The sequence below is a fragment of the Balaenoptera ricei genome, chromosome 13 (genome assembly GCF_028023285.1).
Source record: "Balaenoptera ricei isolate mBalRic1 chromosome 13, mBalRic1.hap2, whole genome shotgun sequence".
Lineage (NCBI taxonomy): Eukaryota > Metazoa > Chordata > Mammalia > Artiodactyla > Balaenopteridae > Balaenoptera > Balaenoptera ricei.
In genome coordinates, this window is record NC_082651.1 from 96,186,821 (window position 1) to 96,203,156 (window position 16,336).

The 16,336-nt window shown below is 39.4% G+C and overlaps 1 protein-coding gene across 4 annotated transcripts in view; it reads right to left on the bottom strand.

Annotated features, from left to right (window-relative positions):
* TAF1B (TATA-box binding protein associated factor, RNA polymerase I subunit B) overlaps positions 1-16,336 on the bottom strand; it is a 63,125-nt gene that overhangs the window by 33,738 nt on the left and 13,051 nt on the right. For all 4 annotated transcript variants that reach the window (XM_059942230.1, XM_059942234.1, XM_059942231.1 and 1 more), the window contains exons 7-8: positions 11,421-11,577; positions 1,233-1,332 (exon numbers count right to left, since the gene is read on the bottom strand). In XM_059942230.1, coding sequence (XP_059798213.1) covers positions 1,233-1,332; positions 11,421-11,577 — 257 coding nt within the window. The remainder of the gene's footprint in view (positions 1-1,232; positions 1,333-11,420; positions 11,578-16,336) is intronic.

A 16,336-nucleotide genomic window follows, 5' to 3' on the forward strand; every position in this document is an offset into this window, starting at 1 on the left:
TAGATGGGACAAATAATAGTAAGATGGTACAAAAACAGAACAAAAGACCATACAATGAGTAAAAGGCCTAAAGCACTGTAGTTCCAAGTCTGAGACTACCATCTGCATGACCTCGGCAAATCATTCTACCTGTCTGAGGTGTTTACTCACATATAAAATTGGAAAGATGGTGAACCATACTCATGCAGGGGTTTAGTAAGGATCATAAATGTCTCTTGAATTAAACTGAAAACAATGTGAAGGTTGTGAAGGTTAGGAAAGCCTTTGAAAATAATTCCTTAAGTGGGTAAATGGAGGATAATATTTAATATTAATATTTAGTACACTGAAAACCTTCTGATGAAGAGCACAGGGAAAATAACCTTTGAGTACTATAAATAGTGATAAAGACTCATAATTAAAAGGACAGAAGCGCTGCCATTGGAGACATCTGAAAAGAGATCTAGAAGAAGCCTAACACAAGCAAAGGACTTAAAATAGTGCCTCTTGAGGGACTTCCCTGCTGGACCAGTGGTAAAGAATCCACCTTCCAATGCAGGGGATGTGGGTCTGATCCCTGTTCAGCGAACTAAGATCCCACATGCTGCGGGGCAACTAAGCCCATGCGCTGCAACTACTGAGCTCACGCGCCTCAACTAGAGAGCCCGCATGCCGCAAACTACAGAGCCCACGCACCCTGGAGCCTGCGCCACAATTAGGGAGAAGCCTGTGCGCCGCAACGAAAGATCCCGCATGCCTCAATGAGGATCCTACATGCCACAACTAAGACCTGACACGGCCAAAAATTTTTAAATTAATTAATTAATTAATTAAATATATTAAAAAAATAGTGTCTCTTGAAACAACATAATAACTTTCATCTCTTTTCTCCAAAGCAACATAGTGTGCAAACAACAACAAAAAATACTGTTTTTTAAATTTGAAATTACCTAAAGGTCTCTATATAAAACTTCTGGTCTCAACAATACACCTATTTGCAATGCACACACCTCACATTATAGCTGCATTTTGAGGATAGCGTAACCTAAAGGATTAGATGTAGCCACATAAGGAAAATAAAAAATAATTCTACTCTTCATTAAATTATGACTAATGTCCATATTTGAATAGAACAAAAACTAGATGACATTTTTTAAAACTCCAACACCAAATAAGTCAGGAGAGGAATATAAATCACCAAATTACTCTTGTGTCTTATAAGTGACTACAAAGTAAAAAAGAAAATAACTGACCTCTATAGCAAAGATTCCTTTGTCACGCCCATATAATTTCATCTCTTCTGGAAAATGCTGAAAAGCATTTACATAAGGAATATGTTCCTCTTCAACGAATCTATATTTTTAAAAAGAGTTTCAATAAAAGGTATGTACTGATTTGGCAAAGTAACAAAACAAAAGAGGTAAAAATGTATTTCAAAGACAAGGTAAGAATCAGTTGAGTATACTGTATATCCTACATATATGTAAGGGTAATTAATCTGAAAATATCTATTATTCTCTGTACCCTTGTGTGGAGAAAACATTTAGTTGATTAATAATCTCTTAAGTTTCTGCCCAAATAGACAAAATATTTCTAAAAGGTGTGTTTATCTTATTTGTCAATTTACCACCAGGCTTGCAGACATGGCATTCCTTCCTCCTTTCCCTAGTTCCTCTCACATGATTAGCTCCTACTTATCTCTTAAATCACTTCTTCAGGGAGACCTTCCTTGATCCCTGTTTTTCTTGTTAGAATACCTCCTTGCCCACCATTCGGTCTCCAGTACCTATGACAGTGCACGGTAGGTGCCTGTCACTGGAAGAACAATTAAACAAAGGAACATTTGTTCACCACTCCATCTCAATGTCTGGTACACAGTAGCTGATCAAATATTTTGAGTAAATTATTGAGTTTGAAGAAATTAGCACATATATATAAATAAACACTCATACATACTTATTTACAATTCATTCATTCGTTCAACAGACATTTATTGAGTACTATATACCCAACACTATTCTAGGCTGGGGGATATAGCAGTGAACAAAACAGTAAAATATTCTTGTTCCCATGGAGTTTACATTCTAGTGAAAAGAAAAAGATGACATAACAAATAAATGAAATTTATAGTATGTCAGATAGGAAAAAACGGTAAGAAGAAAAATAGAGAAGAATAGAGAAAGAGGGATGGGCACAGACTAACAGCATCCCATATACCCCTCCTAACCAACAAACCACTACTCCAGGCACGTCCCCTGGAAACACTGTCTCTACTTATAATATTATTATACTTTTCAAAAGTTTCAATCTGTGACAGACTGGAAATTTAACAAATTGGTTCTTCATTACAGGTAATTTTAGAAGCACTGCATTAGAGGAAAGTTGTGTCTACCTGTAAAACATATCCTGAACCCCTTCACCTCATTCCATTTCTATTACCACCACCCTAATCCAAGCCACTACCTCTTGTTTTAAGTATAGAAAAGACCACCTGGTCTCCCTGCTTCCACCTGTGCCTACCTAGAATCCACTTTCCTCACAGTTGCCTGAGTGATCTTGAAAACATTAATCAGATTATTTGTCTCCTGCTAAAATCTTCCAGTGGCTTACTATCACACTTAAAGCCAAACTCCCAGCGGGAATGGGGTTTCCTTTTGGAGTGATGACTATATCCTGGAAATAGAGGTGATGGTTGCACACCCTTGTGAATATACTGAAAACCACTGACTTGTACACTTTAAAAGGGTGAGTTGTATTGTATATGAACTATACCTCCAAAAAAAAAAAAAAATCCAAACTCCTAACTTGGCTTACAAAGACCTACATCTGGCCCCTGTTTATTACCTCCCTGTCCTCATCTTCCTACTCCTCCTTCAAGTTCTGACTCCCATCACTTCAGCCTCCTCTGCTCCTTGATCACACAGAGCTTGAAGCTGCTTTAGAGCCTGGCACTAGCAGCCTCCCTCTACCTGGAACGCGAGTACTTCAGGTGTTCAGCTGCTGGTTCTATTTTCAGTCAGAGTGCAGCTTAAACTCCACCTTGTCAGTGAGGCCTTCCCTAATAACCCACCTAAAGGAGCCAGCTGGTCATTCTCTATCACATCATCCTATTCCAGTCTTCTGAACAGCACTTCACTGTCTGATCGTTTTAAAATTTATTGGTGTATTTGCTCATCTGTTTCCTCCTCTAGTCTTAAACTTCACGAGAGCAGGGACTTGATCTATATATGGTTCACAACTGTATTTCAGGCGTCTAGACTCTAGAACAACACCTGTGTATAGTAGGTATTCAATGAATATTTGTGGAACAAATACATGTTGGCTATTTTTATTTATTATTATTGTTATTGTTAGGTAGGTAGGGTTCTTTAAAGGCTACCTAAGGGTTATGAATTTATCCTAAGGACTACGGATGCTGCTAAAGGATTTAAACAGGGAAGTGACATGCAGGATCAGTATAAAATGTATGGGTATTGGGGCCAGGCTAATAATGTATTCCCTTCAAATCAATGTTCTTTAAGTAGTTTTTCAATAGTAGGTCTCAAACTTTAGCATCCATTAGAATCCCCTGGAGGGCTTATTAAAACAGAGACTACCAGGCCCTGTCCCCGGAGTTTCTGATTCAGAAGGTTAGAATGGGTCCAAGAATTTGCATTTCTAACAAATCACCGGGTGACGCTGACACTGTGTTCGGGGGACCACACTTTGAGAAGAGCCTGTGACTTAGAGCTCTTTTCCAAGAGAAGCAGAGAAAGAGGATGAGTGGTGAAGTCTCTTCTCCTATTGCTCCAAGCAGTTAAACTGGGTCCCAAGTTTGTATGTCCCACAGAGCAAAATAAAAGCCCTCCAGCTAACTAGAGCTAATCGCCTCGAAGGGAATTCCCCTTGGAGGGGGAAGGGAGGAAAGAGGGAGGAAAGGAAAGAGGGAGACAGAGGGGTGGGGAGAGAGGCAGAAGGAGAGGGGGGAGAGAGAGAGAGACAGATAGACAAAGGTGCAGGATCTTACCGCATCCTTCCAACCACATAGAATATTCTCCCTGAGAAGAATTTTCGGGCAAATATTACTTTCTCCATCTTGTTAGATTTCTAGGAGAGTTGCGTTACCCCCTTACAGATTGCCCTGGGTGGGATGGCTAACCCTGTTATCCAGCTCCAGTGACATGATTAGACTGCTGTTTCTATTAAGATCCCTCTGGTTATCAGGAGGAAATGGACAGGAGCGGCACAAGACTCACTTGGAAGGTTGCTAAGTAACCCAGGTGAAGATAGAGGGAATCGGGGAAAAATCGTTTGAGAGTTATTTTGGAAGTATAATTGACAGGACATAATGATTAACTATACGTAGAGAGAGGAAAGAGTCAAGGATGAGTCTCAGGTGCCTGTATGGGATGCAACATGGCCCAGGTATTTACGAAGAAAGGAAATACTGGAGGAAGAGCTGGATTGAGGAGAAAGATGATGAAGGAGTGTCCAGAAGGCAGGTGAATATATGAATATATGGGTCTGGTCCTCAGTAGACAAGTCTGGGCTGGAAATTCAGATTTGGGAGTCATCATCACATAGATGGTAATTAAAGCCTTGGGAAAGGATGAGATCACCCAATGAGGGCATACAGAACAAGATGAGGTATGTATGTATGTATGTATGTATGTATGTATGTATTTATTTATTTATGGCTGCGTTGGGTCTTCACTGCTGCGCGCGGGCTTTCTCTAGTTGTGGTGAGCGGCAGCTACTCTTCGTTGCAGTGTGCGGGCTTCTCATTGTCGTGGCTTCTCTTGTTGCAGAGCACAGGTTCTAGGCACGCAAGCTTCAGGAGTTGTGGCACGTGGGCTCAGTAGTTGTGGCTTGCGGGCTCTAGAGCTCAGCCTCAGTAGTTGTGGCACATGGGCTTAGTTGCTCTGCAGCATGTAGGATCTTCCTGGGCCAGGGCTCGAACCCTTGTCGCTTGCACCGGCAGGCAGATTCTTAACAACTGCGCCACCAGGGAAGCCTCGAGGTTTTTAGCTTAACAGTAAAATTCACTGAATCATGGACTATCCGCATGTACTGTTTTTTGTGTTTTCTTTTAAACATCTTTATTGGAGTATAATTGCTTTACATTGTTGTGTTAGTTGCTGCTGTATAACAAAGTGAATCAGCTATACTTACACATATATCCCCATACCCCCTCCCTCTTGCGTCTCCCTCCCACCCTCCCTATCTCACCCCTCTAGGTGGTCACAAAGCACGAGCTGATCTCCCTATGCTATGCGGCTGCTTCCCACTAGCTATCTATTTTACATTTGGTAGTGTATATATGTCCATGCCACTCTCTCACTTCGTCCCAGCTTACCCTTCCCCCTCCCCATGTCCTCAAGTCCATTCTCTACATCTGCGTCTTTATTCCTCTCCTGCCCCTAGGTTCTTCAGAACCATTTTTTTTTTAATTCCATATATATGTGTTAGCATACGGTATTTGTTTTTCTCCTTCTGACTTACTTCACTCTGTATGACAGACTCTAGGTCCATCCACCTCACTACAAATAACTCAATTTCGTTTCTTTTTATAACTGAGTAATATTCCATTGTATATATGTGCCACATCTTCCTTATCCATTCATCTGTCGATGGATACTTAGGTTGCTTCCATGTCCTGGGTATTGTAAATAGTGCAGCAATGAACATTGTGGTACATGACTCTTTTTGAATTATGGTTTTCTCAGGGTGTAAGACCAGTAGTGGGAATGCAGAATCATATGGTAGTTCTGTTTTTAGTTTTTTAAGGAACCTCCATACTGTCCTCCATAGTGGCTGTATCAATTTACTTTCCCACCAACAGTGCAGGAGGGTTCCCTTTTCTCCATACCCTATCCAGCATTTATTGTTTGTATATTTTTTGATGATGGCCATTCTGACTGGTGTGAGGTGATATCTCATTGTAGTTTTGATTTGCATTTCTCTAATGATTAGTGATGTTGAGCATCCTTTCATGTGTTTGTTGGCTATCTGTATATCTTCTTTGGAGAAATGTCTATTTAGGTCTTCTGCCCATTTTTGGATTGGGTTGTTTGTTTTTTTGATATTGAGCTGCATGAGCTGCTTGTATATTTTGGAGATTAATCCTTTGTCAGTTGCTTCATTTGCAAATATTTTCTCCCATTCTGAGGGTTCTTTTTGTCTTGTTTATGGTTTCCTTTGCTGTGCAAAAGCTTTTAAGTTTCATTAGGTCCCATTTGTTTATTTTTGTTTTTATTTCCATTTCTCTAGGGGGTGGGTCAAAAAGGATCTTGCTGTGATATATGTCATAGAGTGTTCTGCCTATGTTTTCCTCTAAGAGTTTGATAGTGTCTGGCCTTACATTTAGGTCTTTAATCCATTTTGAGTTTATTTTTGTGTATGGTGTTAGGGAGTGTTCTCATTTCTTTCTTTTACATGTAGCTGTCCAGTTTTCCCAGCACCACTTATTGAAGAGGCTGTCTTTTCTCCATTGTATATTCTTCCCTCCTTTATCAAGGATAAGGTGACCATATGTGCGTGGGTTTATCTCTGGGCTTTCTATCCTGTTCCATTGATCTATATTTCTGTTTTTGTGCCAGTACCATACTGTCTTGATTACTGTAGCTTTGTAGTATAGTCTGAAGTCTGGGAGCCTGATTCATTCAGCTCCGTTTTTCTTTCTCAAGATTGCTTTGGCTATTCGGGGTCTTTTGTGTTTCCATACAAATTGTGAAATTTTTTGTTCTAGTTCTGTGAAAAATGCCAGTGGTAGGTTTGATAGGGATTGCATTGAATCTGCAGATTGCTTTGGGTAGTAGAGTCATTTTCACAATGTTGATTCTTCCAATCCAAGAACATGGTATATCTCTCCATCTATTTGTATAATCTTTAATTTCTTTCATCAGTGTCTTATAGTTTTCTGCATACAGGTGTTTTGTCTCCTTAGGTAGGTTTATTCCTAGGTATTTTATTCTTTTTGTTGCAATGGTAAACGGGAGTGTTTCCTTAATTTCTCTTTCAGACTTTTCATCATTAGTGTATAGGAATGCAAGAGATTTCTGTCCATTAATTTTGTATCCTGCTACTTTACCAAATTCATTGATGAGCTCCAGTAGTTTTCTGGTAGCATCTTTAGGATTCTCTATGTATAGTATCATGTCATCTGCAAACAGTGACAGTTTTACTTCTTCTTTTCCGATTTGGATTCCTTTTATTTCTTGTTCTTCTCTGACTGCTGTGGCTAAAACTTCCAAAACTATGTTGAATAATAGTGGTGAGAGTGGTCAACCTTGTCTTGTTCCTGATCTTAGTGGAAATGGTTTCAGTTTTTCACCATTGAGAATGATGTTGGCTGTGGGTTTGTCATATATGGTCTTTATTATGTTGAGGAAAGTTCCCTCTATGCCTACTTTCTGGAGCGTTTTTATCACAAATGGGTGTTGAATTCTGTCAAAAGCTTCTTCTGCATCTACTGAGATTATCATATGGTTTTTATCCTTCAATTTGTTAATATGGTGTATCACATTGACTGATTTGCGTATAATGAAGAATCCTTGCATTCCTGGGATAAACCCCACTTGATCATGGTGTATGATCCTTTTAATGAGCTGCTGGATTCTGTTTGCTAGTATTTTGTTGAGGATTTTTGCATCTATGGTCATCAGCAATATTGGCCTGTAGTTTTCCTTTTTTGTAACATCTTTGTCTGGGTTTGGTATCAGGGTGATGGTGGCCTCGTAGAATGAGTTTGGGAGTGTTCCTCCCTCTGCTATATTTTGGAAGAGTTTGAGAAAGATAGGTGTTAGCTCTTCTCTAAATGTTTGATAGAATTCACCTGTGAAGCCATCTGGTCCTGGGCTTTTGTTTGTTGGAAGACTTTTAATCACAGTTTCAATTTCAGTGCTTGTGATTGGTCTGTTTATATTTTCTATTTCTTCCTGGTTCCGTCTCAGAAGGTTGTGCTTTTCTAAGAATGTGTCCATTTCCTCCAGGTTGTCCATTTTATTAGCATATAGTTGCCTGTAGTAATCTCTCACGATCCTTTGTATTTCTGCAGTGTCAGTTGTTACTTGTCCTTTTTCATTTCTAATTCTGTTGATTTGAGTCTTCTCCTTTTTTCTTGAGTCTGACTAATGGTTTATCAATTTTGTTTATCTTCTCAAAGAACCAGCTTTTAGTTTTATTGATCTTTGCTATCGTTTCCTTCATTTCTTTTTCAGTTATTTCTGATCTGATCTTTATGATTTCTTTCCTTCTGCTAACTTTGGGTTTTGTTTGTTCTTCTTTCTCTAATTGCTTTAGGTGTAAGGTTAGGTTGTTTGAGATTTTTCTTGTTTCTTGAGGTAGGATTGTACTGCTATAAACTTCCCTCTTAGAACTGCTTTTGCTGCATCTCATAGGTTTTGGGTCATTGTGTTTTCATTGTCATTTATTTCTAGGTATTTTTTGATTTCCTCTTTGATTTCTTCACTGATCTCTTGGTTATTTAGTAGCGTATTGTTTGGCCTCCATGTGTTTGTATTTTTTACAGTTTTTTTCCTGTAATTGATATCTAGTCTCAGAGCACTGTGGTCAGAAAAGATACTTGATATGACTTCAATTTTCTTAAATTTACCAAGGCTTGGTTTGCAACCCAAGACATGATCTATCCTGGAGAATGTTCCATAAGCATTTGAGAAGAAAGTGTATTCTGTTGTTTTTGGATGGAATGTCCTATAAATATCAATTAAGTCCATCTTGTTTAATGTATCATTTAAAGCTTGTGTTTCCTTATTTATTTTCGTTGTGGATGATCTGTCCATTGGTTAAAGTCCCCTACTATGACTGTGTTACTGTCAATTTCCCCTTTTATGGCTGTTAGCATTTGCCTTAAGTATTGAGGTGCTCCTATGTTGGGTGCACAAGTATTTACAATTGTTATATCTTCTTCTTGGATTGATCCCTTGATCATTATGTACTGTCCTTCTTTGTCTCTTGTAATAGTCTTTATTTTAAAGTCTATTTTGTCTGATATGAGAATTGCTACTCCAGCTTTCTTCTGATTTCCATTTGCATGGAATATCTTTTTCCATCCCCTCACTTTCAGTCTGTATGTGTCCCTAGCTCTGAAGTGGGTCTCTTGCAGACAGCATATATACGGGTCTTGTTTTTGTATCCATTCAGCCAGTCTATGTCTTTTGGTTGGAGCATTTAATCCATTTACATTTAAGGTAATTATCAGTATGTATGTTCCTATTACCATTTTCTTAATTGGTTTGGGTTTGTTATTGTAAGTCTTTCCCTTGTGTTTCCTGCCTAGAGAAGTTCCTTTAGCATTTGTTGTAAATCTTGTTTGGTGGTGCTGAATTCTCTTAGCTTTTGCTTGTCTGTAAAGGTTTTAATTTCTCTGTCGAATCTGAATGAGATCCTTGCTGGGTAGAGTAATCTTGGTTACAGGTTTTTCCCTTTCATCACTTTAAATATGTCCTGCCACTCCCTTCTGGCTTGCAGGGTTTCTGCTGAAAGATCAGCTGTTAACCTTATGGGGATTCCCTTGTATGTTATTTCTTGCTTTTCCCTCACTGCTTTTAGTATTTTTTCCTGTATTTAATTTTTTTATTTTATTTTATTTATTTTTATTTTTTATTTATTTATTTTTGGCTGCATTGGGTCTTCGTTGCTGTGCGCAGGCTTTCTCTAGTTGCGGTGAGCGGGGGCTACTCTTCGTTATGGTGTGCAGGCTTCTCATTGCGGTGGCTTCTCCCGTTGCAGAGCACAGGCTCCAGGTGCTCAGGCTTCAGCAGTTGTAGCACGCAGGCTCAGTAGTTGTGGCACGCAGGCTCAGTAGTTGTGGCACACGGGCTCAGTTGCTCCGTGGCATGTGGGATCTTCCTGGACCAGGGCTCGAACCCGTGTCCCCTGCATTGGCAGGCGTATTCCCAACCACTGCGCCACCAGGGAAGCCCTGTATTTAATTTTTGACAGTTGGATTAATGTGTCTTGGCGTGTTTCTCCTTGGATTTATCCTGTATGGGACTCTCTGTGCTTCCTGGACTTGATTGACTATTTCCTTTTCCATATTAGGGAAGTTTTCAACTTGCATGTACTGTTAGTCACATCTGAGAAAAGCCTTGTTATTTGGTTGATGTGGCCAAATTCAAAGGCACTATCCTCATTTACCAGAGGCATTTTATTTAATCAAAGGGCCTAGTGCCTATAATGATGATGATGATGCAGAAAACATAAACAACAATAACCAGCATTGAGTTCTTATTACGTGCCCGGCGCTATGTGCTTTTCATGTTGTACTAGTTATTGAAAGTAGTTTCAAACCCTCTGAGGTAGATATTATTATTAGCCTCATTTTAGCAATGAGGAAAAAGAGGCAGAGAGAAATTAAATAACTTACTCAAGGTCCTATAACACATAAGTGGCAGAGCCAGGATTTGAACCCAGGAGTCTGGTTCTAAATCTGTGCTCTTAAAATCACTCTATACACTGAAAAAAACTCAAATGTTATTATTTAGAACACATATTAAGCAAGGGAAAATTAACACATTAATGATTTTGGCACATCTTCTATTTAATGAGAAATTCTTACACAGAACGCCATAATTTATTCATTAACTATAAAACCCGGCAGATTACCTTGAAAAATGTAAATGCTGACTATCTACATAACAGGTTCTTTTAAGAGCTTTGTTTTTAATTTTGGCTTATAAACACAGACAACCTGTATTTTAGCTCTTAACAATACCAATGTATGCTTTTGTGCAACTACTAATAACATTTGCCAATGTAAAGGTCATCTGTTCATCCTCTCTCTTAAAAATGAAAAATACTGGGCTTCCCTGGTGGCGCAGTGGTTGAGAATCTGCCTGCCAATGCAGGGGACACGGGTTCGAGCCCTGGTCTGGGAACATCCCACATGCCGCGGAGCAACTGGGCCCGTGAGCCACAATTACTGAGCCTGCGCGTCTGGAGCCCGTGCTCCGCAACAATAGAGGCCGCGATAGTGAGAGGCCCGCGCACCGCGATGAAGAGTGGCCCCCGCTTGCCACAACTAGAGAAAGCCCTCACACAGAAACGAAGACCCAGCACAGCCATAAATAAATAAATAAATAAATAAATAAAAATAAAATGACTAATACTCTTATTAAAAAAAAAATGAAAAATACTTAATAATACTACTCAGGTAATTAAATGTCACTTTTCATCTTCAAAGCACTTTACTCACATTAGAAAATTAATTTTCTAATACCCCATTGTAAGATAAATAGTATTATTTCCACTACCTAAATAAGGAAACCAAGGAGATGAATTATTAGCCCAAGGAGAATTAAATTTCAGAGTTAGAATTCAGACTGCCCAATCTTTCCCTTCCTTAATTTAAACCTCCTTGTAAAATCCAAAATATCCAAGGCTGTCTCCTAGTGCACACAGATAGTCAGCAGAAGCATCATTATACGAGAGGCCCAGCTTACCTCAGAAGATCCGCAAGAGTGATTGTCTCCCTCTGCCAAAGCAATGACAGGTAGCAGAAAGCTAGCGTCCGTGGCACAGTCATCTTCACAATTCCCTTCTCCTTTCGCAGTGAATACTCTACTCCGTCAAGAGATCCGGAACAGACAGATGCAGTTTCTAAAAGGACAAAGGGAGATTTTTAAAAGTACAAGCAACTATTTTGGACAACAAAGAAGAAAAACAGCAAAATCCAAAGAGGTATTTTAAATATCTTTAGATTACTGATATAATCTTTACAAAGAACAATTTGGCAATAAAGAGCAATAACGATTCAGAAGAAAATTGGCCAAAAAGGTAACTGCTGGTTCTTTGTGGGAGTTGGATGAGCTGAGATTCCAAGGAGGGATTTGTCTTGTTTGAATTTTTGTATAGTTAACAGGAACAATTTTTCGAATAAATAAAAGGACAAACAATTACAAAGCAAAAAATGTGTAATTCCTTTGAGTCACGCCTCAACTCACCTGTCCCCTTCTCTGAGAGGCTCTCCAAACACTAGCTAAGGCAGCACCCCCTCCCACTCCCATCCTGCAGGCATCCTCCCCCACGGGGCATTATTCCATCCTCAACTCATTCATTCCAGAAATACTTATCCACCTCATTCTTTGTGCCACTCTTCTAGGTCTGGGGAAATGACAGTGTACAGTCTCTCATCTCTCCTAAAAGCTACATACTAGTAGTGAGAGACAGTAAATAAACGCCTCCCCCCCCCCCACAAAAATTTGCAGACAGTGGTTAAGCATAACACAGAAGAATAGCACTGGAGGGGTATACAAAATGATGGGAAGGGAAGAGACATGTGCTATTTTACACGGGTGATCAGAGAAGCCTCTCTGGGAAAGTGACATCTGAGCAGAGACCTGAATGAAATCAGAGAATAAGTCTTAAGGATCTGGAGAGGAACACCAAGTACATTAGCAGAGTCAACCTGAAGGAACATCAAGGAAGCCAGTGTGGCGAGAGCACCATGGGTGAGAGGAAAGTGTTAAGACATGACAGGAGAGAGTAAGAAACTGTATTGCTAAAGGGCTTTGTCAGTCATGATTTGTACTTTAGATTTTCTTCTAAGTACGTAAGAAGTTTCTGGAGAGTTTTAAACAGAAGAGCTACATGATCTCATTTATGGTTTTAAAAGGTTCCTCTGGCTGCTATGAAGAGTGGAGCTGGGGAGGGCACACGGGAGACCACGATTCCAGGTCGACAACGACGGGCACTTGTACTGGAGTGGCGACCCTACAGATGGTGAGAAGTGGCTAGATTCTGGACATATTTTGAAAGCAGAGTCAAAAGGATTTACTGACGGACTGGATGTGAAGTATGAGAAAAAAAGAGAAGACAAGTAGGATTCTAAGGGCTTTGGACTGAGCAACAAGGAGAATGGAGATGCCAGTTACTGAGACAAGGAAGATGGCAGAAGATCAAGTTTGACAAGAGAAATCAAGATATCAGAATTGCACAAGTATAAGATTTTATTAAGCATACAAACAGAAATGTCGAGTAGGTAGCTGAATATAAAAAATCCTATAGTTGAGAGGATGGGCAAGAGATAGGAATTTTAGGGTTGTCAGGATATAACTGGTGTTTAAAGTAAGGAGTGAGGGTAGATTTAAAAAGCAGGATGAGGAATGACCCTGAGAAACTCCAAGCTTTCTTGGGCAAAAACTCTCCAAATTATCCCTCAAAATCCCCTTTTCCAAATCCTGTAAATCCTTTCTTCATTGCATTTATCAGGAACTGAACTTTCCTTTTTCATGGTTGCATTTATTGTCAGCTCCTCCCAGCACACTCTAAGCAGCCTGAGGACAGTCTTGCTCACCACTGCGTCCCCAGAGCTCAGAACAGTCTCTAGCACGGAAGAGGAACCCAATAAATATTTGGTGACAAACGGTCTAGCAGTTCTACTTCTCAGATTTCATCCTAGTGAAATGATTTTAAAAACATGCAAAGGTTCTGGGTCAAGGCATGTTGTGGCAACACTGTTTATAATAAGACAAAAATTTCAAACAATCAAGTGACTGGAATAGAAATGTAATTAAATAACTCCATGCAAGGGAGCAGTGCATAACAATTTACACAATGCTTTAGATCAGTGGTTCTCAAGGTACAGTCCCTGGAGCAGGTATATTAGCATCACCTGAGAACTTACTAGAGCTGCAAATTATCGAACCTACCAGCCTGTGGTTTAACAAGCCCTCCAGGTGATTCTGGTGGATGCTAAAGTTTGAAGACTACTGTTTTATAGGAATATACAAGGACACAGATTTCCATAAAATAGTACGTTAAAACTTTCTATATATATCATATATATAACAACATGTAGGGACTTCCAGTTAAGATGGCAGATTGAAAACATACGTTAGGCTCTGTTCTGTCCCACTTCAATTATAAAGAAATTTTCAAAAGATATAAATACAAGAACAAATAACATGGAAAAGGAGACAACAGCAATAAAATTTTAAAAGCTGGAAAGCAAATGGATGGATGATTATTGCCTTAGCAGTGCTGAGAAAGCTGGATTCACAGCCAGCAGTAGGGAAAGCCAGAAATCAATCTAATTTTCCCCTGGGGACCTCTAAAGAAAGCTCAGGAATCGGTTAAACCAGGTACCCCTGGAAACTGAGTGAAGTAGGACTAATACTGGAAGGATAGCTTGAAAGTCCGATTAAGAAGAAGTTAGGCACCCAGACTTCTCCCCAAACTCCATGCGGCCAAATGACTGCTCCCCTATCTTGCCAGAAAATTGTAAGTTTCTCCTCTAGAGACAGTAAAACAAAGGGCTCTCTGGGATAGGGCGTCAGTCACACACACAGTTGAAGTAGGGATATCTTACTGAAAACAGGAGGATTAAGTGAACGTTTACATATTGAGTATTGAGACAACCCCCTCCTCCCCTGAGGCCTTTTTCCCACCCAGTTCCCAGAATAGTCAGGGTTACAACCTCCGAATGGAAAATCTGATCAGCTAAGGGGGAAAAAAATTAAAGATGACAATGCTGAAGGTTCACTAAGAAAATAAACCAGAGCAGAGCTGACAAGATTAACCATGGGTACAAAGTTTCAATCCACTTTTCAATCTCCATTCTTAAACAGGACTAGCCTTCTTAAGCTCACTAAACACTTGAAGAAATCCTCTAATATAAAAAGGCAAGGCCAAAACAAATTTTCAAATCAGTGGGAAATAATATTAATATCCTCAGTAAAATAAGAAAAGATGCTCCACAAAAATGAGGGAGTGAACCAAGAGGGAAGATGAAGTGAGATCAAGGAAATAAGAAATTTAACAAAAGAGAGGTGACAGAATCCTTGGAATGGTGGTAAAGAGATCCCAAAGACAGCTGGGACACAGGTCTAGAAATACATCATTCTACATCAGAGCAGCTCAGAAGCTCCAGAAAGTCTATTACAGAAGATGAAATTGACAGAATATCTAAGGAATTGAGAGATTTTCAGAACTGAGGGGAAGTGTGGAGATACACTAGTAATAAATTATAGATTAGTAATAAATAAATAGAAAACTAAACAAATAACAAGACAATTATCAACTCTGGAAAAACCAGAAGATATACAGAAAAAGTACTCATAGTAAGCTATGTGGTTCAGTTCTGAAGAGCATTTATACACTTACAATTTAAGCACCAAAACTTGATCCAGTAAAAAATTATATTGGAAAGATAGAGAATGAGAAATTCATAATTGTGCGTTGGTAACTACATGGGGAGGGGGGCAGTGAAGGACGAGCGAAAGAGCTAAGGCTTCATCCTCCACGGTGGGAATTTAATCGCTAACGTCCAAAACCGGAAATCAGGATGTAGTACTAGAAGCATGCGACAGAGATACGCAGGTTGTAAAAGAGTTGAAAATGAATGCCTCTTGGAAACAGGACATTTCGGGGAGACAATGAACTGCAATTTATTTTTATTTGTTATTTTTGTAATTTATTATAACAAGTCATAAATTTATTTGAATTAACATGCACGTAGAATTCTGATTAAAAAAATTTAAAGAATGAAGAAATAGCTCACATTTTTGCAAAACAAAATAATAAAACTCTTTCCCTTTCTCTTTATATATACATGAATAAAATACCTGAGCTGGGACGAAGTGAGAGAGTAGCACTGACATATATACACTACCAAATGTAAAATGGATGGCTAGTGGGAAGCTGCTACATAGCACAGGGAGATCAGCTCGATGCTTTGTGACCACCTAGAGGGGTGGGATAGGGAGGGTGGGAGTGAGGCCCAGAGGGAGGGGATATGGGGATATATGTATACTTATAGCTGATTCACTTTGTTGTACAACAGAAACTAACACAACATTGTAAAGCAATTATACTCCAATTAAAAAAAAAAACAAAACCTTTTGGAGTATAGTAGAATACAGTGGCAGTGGTTATTCTGGGGTGATACAATAACTGGTGATTTTATTTTCTTTATGAATATCTGCATTTTTTTGGCCGCACCTCGCAGCTTGTGGGATCCTAGTCCCCCGACCAGGAATTGAACCCGGGCCCCGGCAGTGAAAGTCCTAACCACTAGACTGCCAGGGAATTCCCATGAATATCTCCATTATATAGTTTTGTAATAAGAGTTGTTTTAATAGTTACACTTAATGTAAAAATGAAAATAAGGCTCTAAGGATCATCATTTACTAAAAAACAAACATGCAAACAAAAACCCCTAACATAGGTAAATAATCACGATGCTTTATTTAAAAGGCTTGGATGGGGGTACTTCCCTGGTGGTCCAGTGGGTAAGACTCTGCACGCCCAATGCAGGGGGCCTGGGTTTGATCCCCGGTCAGGGAACTAAATCCTGCATGCATACCGCAACGAAGATTCTGCGTGCTGCAACTAAGACCCAGCACAGCCAAAATAAACA